Source organism: Harmonia axyridis, chromosome 1 (genome assembly GCF_914767665.1).
Source record: "Harmonia axyridis chromosome 1, icHarAxyr1.1, whole genome shotgun sequence".
In the NCBI taxonomy this organism is placed as follows: Eukaryota; Metazoa; Arthropoda; class Insecta; order Coleoptera; family Coccinellidae; genus Harmonia; species Harmonia axyridis.
The window spans coordinates 15,693,969-15,704,867 of record NC_059501.1 but is presented as its reverse complement, the minus strand read 5'-3'; the positions used below and the strand labels follow the sequence as shown (position 1 = coordinate 15,704,867).

The following is a 10,899-nucleotide window of genomic DNA, read 5'->3' as shown; positions in this document are numbered from 1 at the left end:
TAATATTTAATAGACTTCGGTGATAAGTAATTTATAAGAACTTACTATATTTCCACAAATAACATAAATTCTTTGCCAACAAATTTTCAACTGGTAGTTAACGAACATTTGGTTTTTATGAATAAACTCTTTCAAGACTTCAATAATTCATTTACTCAAAATATAAAAATAATAATTAATTAATTAATAATTGAAATAAATTCTTTATTTCCATTAAATGAATATTAATTTATCCATATGGCCCATAAATGAATCATTAATTATGATGCATTTTCGATAATATCTACCTAATAAATACAGTGTATAAATTCTCTCAAACATTTTATGATTTTCCATAATAATTAACAATACTGGGAAATTAATGTGAGATATCAAATATAAACGGAAAGATAATTGAAGAACTCGTTCAAAATATTTTGCAGTTATAATTCGTCTATCATTTTCCCAAACTTTATAAAGTTGTATAACACCCCAAGAGACTGAAATGAAAATAATTAAAATCCTTATTTGCAGAAAATTTGTTCTTATATTTATCAGTACACGATTATTTCATATAAAATAGAATAAAATTTGCAGACTTTTTGCCGTTAAAATCTATCTAATATGTAATATTAATTTCCCTCTAAATATATGAGACTCTTCTCTTGACCGCTTGCAGAAGGCATTTTTGTTAAATATTTGCAATTCTTATGAACGGTCTATTTAGGAATACCTACTTTCTTCAAATCTTTTTCTTCAAAACGCTTGAGAAAACCGCACCAGCGCGCAAATAAGAAGGGAATAGTTTGTTTTACTAGGCAGCAAAGTAGTAGATTGATTGACTGCCGCAGCTGATAGCCAAGGCTGTTAATCTACTTTGCTGCCGAGTTAAATTTTTTCTTCGATTGTTTATAGTGATATATGTAGGATTTTGTATTTGCGAATTATTACAATTACCACAATCTTTTTATTTTTCCTATCATGATAAATTAAAACGAAATTTGATAGAAATCGCAATTGTTGGAATGGTTGGTTACTGTAGAAATGTATATGTCTATGATGATTATAGTTTGACAATTTATGAAATATCTGACAGTGTTTTGAAAAGTCAAGCTCAAGCCAAGTAGCTTGAATATCAAGTCAAGCCTTGAATCCCTAATAGCGACTTAGAAGTACTTACTCCTACAGAAAAAAGGAAGGTGGCAAAAAATATAATATAGATTGTCAGAAAATGTCAAATGTTTTATTCGAATTGAGAATAATCACTTTACTGCTTAGGCTGGTTTTAGAGTCACGCTGACCGTCGGCGCTGACAGGCCAATATGTATGATTACTTATGAAGCGTTTTAGAATAACGCTGACGGCTCAGCGCTGACCACCGTCAGCGCTGAGGAATCGAGTGCGTACGCGCCACGCGTCAGCGCCGCTGACCAGGCTACGCTGACGCGCTACCGAGCTCAGGGAGCGTTACTGTGTTACGTAAAACGTACGCGCTGACGGGGACAGTCAACGCAACAATGAATCGTGATATTGATACTGGTTTTTTGATTGAAGTTGTGGTTGGGCATGACTGTACCTCACGACGTTCAGCGTGACTCTGAAACGAGTTTCTAGTTGCTACGCGCTGAGCGCTACGCGCGTAGGCTTCAGCGCTGACGGTCAGCGTGATTCTAAAACCAGCCTTGAGCAGGAAAAATAATACTTCGCTGATTATACGTGACGGCAAAATCAATATTTGCTGTCAACGCAGAAAAATGAATTTTCTCATTTTTGTTTTCTGGATCTATTCATTTGAGATTTATACAGGGTGATTCAACGAGATGGCCTATTAGAAGTTTATGAAAAACTAATCATAATTTTGAGCTGAAAATTTGCATGTTGAGGTTAGAGAAAATGATCTTAATCCCTGAAATATTTTCAGTTTTCTACAAGTTCCGGTTATACCGGAAACAGACTACTTTTTTCTTATTGCAAATGGCACATCCAGTATATTATTGCATCATTAGATAACTTTTTTGATGAGAATTTCGGCAATATTATAATATCTTTTCGTGAACACCATGAAAATTTTTTATTCAAACCGCAAACAGTCTTATAATACTAAGTATTTGCAGAGCAGAACGATTTTCAGCTCAAAATTATGATTAAGTTTCCATAAACGTCTAATAGGCCATCCCGGTGAATCACCCTGGACAATTTGACAGTTTCTAGGTAGGTTCAGCATTGCATAGGTACCTGAAAGAAGGCAATTTCGGAGTAAAGATTCAAAATGGTCTATTTTCGTACCGATACATATATTTCTACTTACTCAATGATTTTATGTAGAAATGAAGAATATTAACTATACCTGATATTAAAATAACGCATTTTCAAACTGAAATTTCTAGAATGGTATTTTCAATTTGGGGTTGAGGTACCTATTACTAGAAGTTTTCATATCTATTTGGCCTGTGCAGTTCTTCTTATAATTTTGTTTATATGTATTGAATCGAACCTCTTTTGCTGGGAAATATCTTTGGATGAATTCCGAATTGTTTATATTCTGCAATTCATAGATTCTCTGAAAGAAATTTCTAATCACTCCGTTTTTTTTTTGAATGAAATTTATCTAATATGCGTTTGGTGAAGGAAATAAAAATTGGGTTTCAGTCGAAATTAGTTTTCGTACGTGATATGTGTAGAATTTCGAAAACAATATGTACTTGTCCAGAACATCCAGAAATGCTTGATATAAGCACATCCGCCGTCAGTAGTGTCATGAATCCTGGTGATGGTTATGCACAGCTGAAGAAAATAAGAATGATATGAATATCCCTTGTTTTTCATTTTCACTGTAAGAAAGAAAGAAGAAGAAAGAAAGTTCATTCAGAAGTAGGTGTTTTTGTTTCACTTTATATATTTATTGAAACACTTCTTGTTTTAACTATTTATTTTATTATTATACAAGTCTGTAGTTGTTGTCTGCACACGTGCTAGTTGGGAGAGAGACCTAACCTCCCTCATCTCGAGGTTGTTCGATATTCTGTGGTCATAGAATATTGCCACAGAATATCTTTATCTTTTTACAAAATACAACATTTACAATATACAACACGCTTTCACTTTTTTTTATCTTAAATATGAATTTATCTTAACACTCAACCTAAATTTATTTGTGAAACTTAATTTAACTTGAATATATAAAACCTTAATACATAACACGCTTTTACTTTTTTTTTAGTTAGTTAGGTGAAAAATAAAATATAATATAGTCTTAACTGAGTAATCGTGATCAAAATCATTTTCTAATCAGAAGCAAATGGGCTGGATTTTCCACTACAAGTGGCTGAAAGAGGACTGGCACGAATGGAAATTCAAGTCATTGGCCGAAACTTCTTTTGAGCTTCGTTTTTCTCATTATCTCATCCTTTTACTTGCGCCAGAGTAATTTTCAATTTCTACACTTTCTTGTCCATTTCCTAGTTCAATATATATTGTTTGTCCTTACTTAAAAAGTTCTTTACTTCCTTTTGTTTATTTTCTTCCCTCTTCTATCTGAGGCATTATCATCAACAACACAATTTCTTCTTGAACTACCTCATTCACTTATAGCATTTAGAACAATTTTTTTTCAATTTCTTCTTCTACAAAGACTATCTTACAATTTATTTTTCACCTTTTCCACGTATTCTTTGTTTTTCAATTTTTATTCATTTATTTGTAATTTGTTATCTTTTATGTAACAGGTCCTTTTTAGTCCTATCGTCTTCTTTGTCTTGTTAATTGGGAAGGCGGCCTGCTTTCTCTTCTGTTTATTTTTGAACCTCAGCCGTCCTAACCTTTCTTTGGAGCACACACTTGACACCATGTTTTTGTTTCACTTTATATATTTATTGAAACACTTCTTGTTTTAACTATTTATTTTATTATTATACAAGTCTGTAGTTGTTGTAGTCTGCACACGTGCTAGTTGGGAGAGAGACCTAACCTCCCTCATCTCGAGGTTGTTCGATATTCTGTGGTCATAGAATATTGCCACAGAATATCTTTATCTTTTTACAAAATACAACATTTACAATATACAACAGTAGGTAACAGAAAATCATTCAAAATTTTTTACAATGATCATAATAATCATATATAATAATAACTTCAAAATAAAAGAGTACACAATGAAGTATGTAATGCCTGGGAACAGATAGCGTTGAAATCTATGGAAGAAGCCGCAGCAGAAGAAGTGAACTAAGCGATCGAATGTGGAAGTATCGACATAAATGGTACACCTTCAAAAACGGTATTTTGTGATGGTAGTTGGGCTAAACGATCTTATCGAAACTGGGGAAATTATAATTCACTCTCCGGAGTTCCTACAATTGTTGAGATGCAAACTTTTTCAAAACCTAAACAACAGTTCGTATTTCTCAACTCTGTTCTTATAATAAAGAAACCGTCTTTACAATTACAACCATAATCATAGGTGACCATTTGACAATCATTTCATTTCATCAAAATGTCGAAAATGCGGCTGCATATTCCGACACGCACTAGTAGAACTCGAGAAAGAAACGAGATCATCCCAATGCGTTCCAAATTCATTCAATCTGGGCTGAGGGCCTAATACGTTCTCTATATTTTTACTACGATAGTCGACGCCCACCCGCTCTTGTCCCTTCACGTTGCGACCCCTCTGCTTCCCGAGCAGTGTGGTGTAAACAGACTCTTAAGAAGGTTCCATGCAAAGTAATGGGTAAGTACTGTAAGTAGGTATGGGTAGTGTATTTATGCACTTCCCTGAACTCATGGAAGATTTATTATTGAAAATAATTATCCAAAACTTTCTACTTTCTAGATAACATGAATATATATGTCAAATTCTAAACTATTATGTTTTTTCGTTAGAAAGAAATTACGCATAATTCACTGTATACGTAGAATTTGTGATCTTATTGTCTTTTAACTGTAAAACCATTTAACAGGTCGTTAAAATAATTGCTATTTGATGAATACATTAAGCGATAAAGATGTTCTTTGAAACTATATAGGCATACTGAGACAGAAATATAGCATCATTTCAGCGTTTGCCATTGAGACAAATTCCTAGTATTCCTTTATTTTTCAGGAAATAGTCCTACTTGCATTTAATTGAAATGAATCACGCCTGTTCACCCAAAAGCAGAATGAATGGTAAGTTTTTCATCATTTTATAAAATTAGATTTTATTTTCAAACATTGAGATTTGAGGCTGTTGTTTCATCATTTCCTGCATAATGAATCCAGCCAATGCAAAAGTTTCAGTATTTTTTGAAATGTATATCTTGTCCGTAGATCAGAAGTCCAAAAAGCGTAAGTAATTTTCTATACATGTTATAGAAATAGATGTGCCTTTTGTGGATTCGTGAAAAAATTATTGTGACGATAAGAAAATAGTAACAGAACTCTTAAAATCATTTTTTTAATTTTTGTCTGTCCTTAAGAAAACTATGTTTTAAACTACCCAACGGACTGCATTGCAGTTTTATCAGGCAGGTTGAACTCATTTTGGGAATAATATAAGGGAAAAATTACAAGAATCTTATGTTTTTCACCATAGAGTCAATGCTTTGATTCATATATTCCATGTAATCCGAGAATAAAAAACAGTGTGTTCCATAATAAAAAAAATATTTTTGGTCAGTAACACTCTTTTGCAATCTTAATAGTTTGTATTAATAATTCAATAAGGTGTTTACTCATTGAACTATATATTTTTTCCTTTTATATAGACTTGGCTCTTTAGGGCATCTACACAGCAAACATTCCATTTTACTCTATCGAAATCATAAACCACCACCAGACATACACAACATCCATGACTAGCCAGGATGCGAACCCGGTACCTTCGGCATCACAGCCGACTCTTCAGTCCACTGTAGTACCGAGGTAGTCCCAGAACTAAATAGTTTATTTATTTTAGCAATGTCATGACGTGAACGTTTAAACAAAAATGTCATAACAATTTTTCGATTTTCGAAATTACTGAACAGATTTATTACATAACCACGAGTATATTGCGTTTAGTATTGAGGCTATTTTCTGTTGAATTTGTATTAGACGAAAGTTAGTCTTCTATAGAACAGTAAAAGTACACCTTTTCGAAGACGGGTTAGTTTGAAGAAAAAAAAATTATAAAAAAATGAGTTGTTATCTCTTTTGCTATTTTGGAGATTGGATAGTAATTATGTCGAAATAATAATTCATTGTGTGAAATCTTATTCGTTTTTGTTTCAATTTTAAACATTCATATTTCAATTCAGAAATTTGTACAAAAATATTATTTGTTGTAACTACTAATTAAACACATATCTCTTTTGTCATTTCAGTTGTCTCATCAAATTCCAGACCATCATATTGTCTACAGGAAAAGTCCTTCATAACTCCTCCAAGAAATCCAAAAATTGAAGCATTCAACACTCTGAGAATAAAAGATATGAGACGTGTCAAACAGAAATCTTTTAACGACCACAGATTCTCAACGAAATCAATAAAAAACGTAAGAATAAATTGACTTATATTTTCGTATAAAATAATCTCTCCTTCATCATTATATGTTCCCTATAGTTCAAAGAGATATACTTTTTTTGCAATTTTCATGCTTCAGCATAATTTTTTATGTAAGAAATTTTGACCACTACCCTTCTTAAACTTACTCATGCAAGACATTTCAATTTCTATCTCTCTCTCTATTCTTCTGCAGTATATTCTTCTCTGATTTTTCTTTCTTTTTCTTATTCTTCCGATTTTTCATATTGTTTATCCTTGCCTCCCTCCCCTTTAACATCAATTATCTTCGCCACAAAAATATAATGTTCGTTTCCAATTCCAGAACCCCTGAAATTATTATATTCTTGATAACATTCCTATTTTCTCCTCTTTTTTTCCTCTTTCATCGTCTTGCCTTGCTTTGTATATTTATGCCTGTCCCTATGCTCCAAAAAATTATTAATTCATAATACAAAATTTTAACCAGTCACATTTCATTGCAGAAACCCAATAATTTGAAGAAGATATGCCGGAAGATAACATATGGAGAACTCGAGTCGGAGAGCGCCTTCATTTCTGGACCTTCATACGTTGTGAATAATTTCAAATTTAGAACTGCACTGAGGAAATTATTAGCCAGTCTTAGGGAGGCAGGAGGAAAATGTACTGATCTTTCAGTTAGTTATAACGATACTGTGAGTGGTACAAATGTGAGTATGGGGGAGCTGGAACGGATGCTTGCAAATTTATCAATTAATCCGGATAGCAATGCTGATTTAATAAGGAACCTACGTTCAATAAATTTGAAAAAAAGCATGAAGGATGATTCGCACTGTCCAGAAGGCCTAAGCTCGTACCATAAAAAACTTCGAATTTAAAATCACATGCAATATTTCGTCCTCAAAAATCTGAGACGTTCAAATAAAATGGATTTAAACGATAATTTTGTTAATTCATTTATTTGATATTTTATGTATGTATATAGGTCATTTGTTATTTATGTAAAGTAAAATATTATTCATATTCAAAAGTTGATTATATCACCAGGAAATTTTCATCATTTACTAAAAAAAAATTTAATGCAAATTAGAATGAAGCACTCATAACTGAACATGTTATTATTGATAGGGTAGAACATAAAGGAAAACTATTTTAATCTTATCTAAACTCATAATACTCCCCTCAACTGAGGAAAAAGCATAATATTAGGAAAGGATAGTAAGCCAGTGTAATGCTTTTTTCGATTTTGTTGATGTTGAGCGCCATCTAGTTGTACTCACTTTTTACTCGAATTTTACTGTCAAAAATTGGTCCGTAAAGTGGAGTCCTCTGAAAAAATCGGTGTTATTTTGAAGAACTAAAATATTTGAAATAGAGTGGTCAGAAGATTTCTATATTTTGATATTTTTTCTGCTCTGTAATAATTTACGCCAGTGGCGTGTATTTGTGATAACTTAATAATAACATGAAAATTGTTTGCAATGTCATGCGACCCCTTTTCAACCAAGCCACTGAATGAATTATCGTATTATTTCTGCGCCATCTATAGCTCATGATTCAGCGCTATCTATTATCGAGTTACTTCTCCAAATCCAACTACAGTAGCGACCCCTGGTGACTATTTCCTTGCCGTCAAACGGCGGTTGGCTTACTATCCTTTCCTTATACTATGGATAAAGTATCCACAAAATACAAACGGAATGTTGTTAAACCAGTGCAAGTGACGATTCCGTGTATAAGAGTAGGGTAAAACCTAGATAGGTGCTCCACGTTTTGAAATTGTTTCATAATTTTGAAAATATGTATTTATATTAATATAGTATAATACTATATCTCATTGAAAGCAGCCAGTCGGCAGTCTTAGAAATTAAAAACAATTTTAACTTCACGTCTAGGCAGAAACCTACGTTCTTTGAATCTGGAAGAAAAATGAATGTAGATTTACACTGGCCAAAGCCGTTACTTGGTTCCCTGTACAGAGCTTCTATACCTTTTCAACTTCAAATTGACACTAATCACATTCAATTTTAGATTGAACAACTTCAAAATGAAAATGAGCAACTGCAAAATGGTTAGCACAATCTAATTTGGAATAAACATCAAAAATGGGAATAAACAACTTCAAAATGGCTGACACAATCAAATTGGAAATAAACAACTTCAAAATGAGAATAGACAACTTCAGAATGGTTAACACAATCAAATTGGGAATAAACACATTCGAATTGGGACTAAACCATTCCAAATTGAGAAATGGAATTTATATTTAAATTTGATACTTCAATGCAATTGCCAAATTATATAGGTACCAGAGAGATAATTTATAAGTGCTATAATATATATGCCAGGTTACAGTTTATTAGGATGTATACTATTTTTGCTATACATAAATGACTTGACAGGAATTACAATAGAAGAATTGATGATACTATTTGTTGATGTATTGATCTCGGATGCAAATTTTCAAAATCTATTAATCAAGACAACAAACATTTATATGAGAATAGAAGAATGGCTGAAAGCTCGCAAGCTCAAACTAAACACTGCCAAAACAACTATCATGTGCTTCAGAACAAAACAGTCTACGCAAATTATACCTGAAGAATTAAAAATTGTTGAAACAACTTTCAAACTCCAGGAAACTACGAAATTTCTTGGATGAACACCTTACTTGCGGAGAACACATAGAAAAAACCAACAGCAGCTTGAACTGAGTGTGCTACACAATCCAAATACTAAGGATTGCCGTCATCCGACAATCCTCTCATTTATTTGAAAATTTCTTTAATATGCATTCAGATTTTTAAATTGAAACTAATAAACATATATGAAAATTAGGTAATAATAATTAATTATTAATAATTAATTTAACTGAAAAATATCCGCTAACTGAGTAATAACATTTTTCTAACAGTATAACCTTAACTACTTCCCTAAATTACTTAAAACTAAGACATTGTATACTTCTTGGAAGATGATTAAAAAACTTCATACATTGATATAAGGGGGACTTTTCAAATTTAGTAGTCCTGTGTTTAGGGATGGACATAATTCTATCATTTCTAGTGTAATAGCTATGAAATACTGAGAGCTTCGTTATATTGTTTTCATTCTCTTTAGCATACAAAAGGCATCTGAAGATAAAAATTGATGCAACAGTCAAAATATGATAGTACTTGAAAAAGGGTCTGCATGAGGTTCTATGTGTAAGATTAAACATCATTCGCAAAATCCGTTTTTGTGCTATGAATACTCTATCAACACCGGATGAGTTTCCCCATAACATAATATTATAAGAAATGTGATTGTATACAAGACTACAGTAAACATTTATGAGTGAATACACATACCCTTTCGAATTAGATACATTTACCTACAAATATATTCCGATACGATTTTTTTTAACAACCAATATTTTTTATGAGAAGCTCAATTTAAAAAAAAAAAACACAAATACATTTTTACAATTTATTACAAATTTCATTCGGGTAATATTTTAATCGGGTCACATATAACTTGAATCCCAGCGTTTTTGAATTTTTTATCAGTGCTCTTCAGGATTGCATTCACTTGCCTACACCGAAAATATATAACGCACTTAAAAAATAATTTACAGGCTTGAAATTTACTTGTTGTAATTTTTTTTTCAAAACACATACTATGTTTTCTCTATGCGATAAGTCTGATATACTACAAATACAAACGTCATAAGCACTGAGCTACTAAATACTGAGAAAAAACTGCCTAATATTAGCAATTTTGGATTTATGAGATTTTCTATTCTGCAATCAAAATTTTGAACATGGTAGGTTTATGCATCATTCCTAAAAACTACGAATTGAACGCTAACAAATCAATGTTTATATATTTTACCAAAGAAGTAACACTATCACTACTAGTTCTTAGGTTTTTTATGTTTCTATAGTGATTCAAAAGAAAGTTGCACAAGTCTCAACTAAGAACTAAGCTCTTAGTTGAAATAAAGAAGTGCGCTTGCGCCGCATAGAATTTCAATATTGACAAGTGACAGTTTCTACCGTTTTAATGTCTGTGAATTAATATAAGGGAACTTTGGACCCCGTGATGTGATTTTCTCATGCTATTTAATAATAATAATAAATTGACCTTATTGGCTCAATTCAACAAAGATACAAATACTACATTCAACTTTCATAAATTGAGAAGAGATGCCAGAGCGAAGTTTAGTTGCAAATAATACTCTTACACTTAACTCTCCCAACTCTCCTATGGTATGGTACTAAATTAAAAATACATAGCACATATTTAATAAATCGGATGAAACTAATAATTAACAGCCCCAAGGAAATAAAGCAATGGAGCTCGATGCAAGAGACAAAAAAAAGTCTATTTTAATTTGAACTACAATCAAAAATATTAATACCTCATCCAAACATAAAAAAA

General features: G+C 32.0%; 1 protein-coding gene across 5 annotated transcripts; it reads left to right on the top strand.

Annotated features, from left to right (window-relative positions):
- Positions 1-5,008: 5,008 nt before the first annotated feature.
- LOC123684811 lies at positions 5,009-9,233 on the top strand. Of its 5 annotated transcripts, XR_006748193.1 has the most exons (5): positions 5,016-5,142; positions 5,721-5,877; positions 6,318-6,487; positions 6,981-7,172; positions 8,509-9,218. XR_006748193.1 is itself a non-coding variant. In XM_045624293.1 (4 exons), exons 1-4 carry the CDS (start codon positions 5,106-5,108, stop codon positions 8,551-8,553), a joined length of 444 nt encoding a protein of 147 aa, XP_045480249.1. In that variant the 5' UTR covers positions 5,009-5,105; the 3' UTR covers positions 8,554-9,233. The 5 variants fall into 5 exon arrangements, 3 of the variants coding, with proteins under 3 accessions (XP_045480249.1, XP_045480241.1, XP_045480231.1); XM_045624293.1 differs by lacking the exon at positions 5,721-5,877 and having other exon boundaries at positions 5,009-5,142; positions 8,509-9,233; XM_045624285.1 differs by lacking the exon at positions 5,721-5,877 and having other exon boundaries at positions 5,009-5,142; positions 6,981-7,187; positions 8,509-9,230.
- Positions 9,234-10,899: the final 1,666 nt, after the last annotated feature.

Coding starts and splice junctions, on each gene's coding strand:
- LOC123684811 (XM_045624275.1), top strand. CDS start 5,106: ATGAATCACGCCTGTTCACCCAAAAGCAGAATGAATG. Junction 5,143..6,317: donor ACCCAAAAGCAGAATGAATG/GTAAGTTTTTCA, acceptor TTGTCATTTCAG/TTGTCTCATCAAATTCCAGA. Junction 6,488..6,980: donor CAACGAAATCAATAAAAAAC/GTAAGAATAAAT, acceptor ATTTCATTGCAG/AAACCCAATAATTTGAAGAA.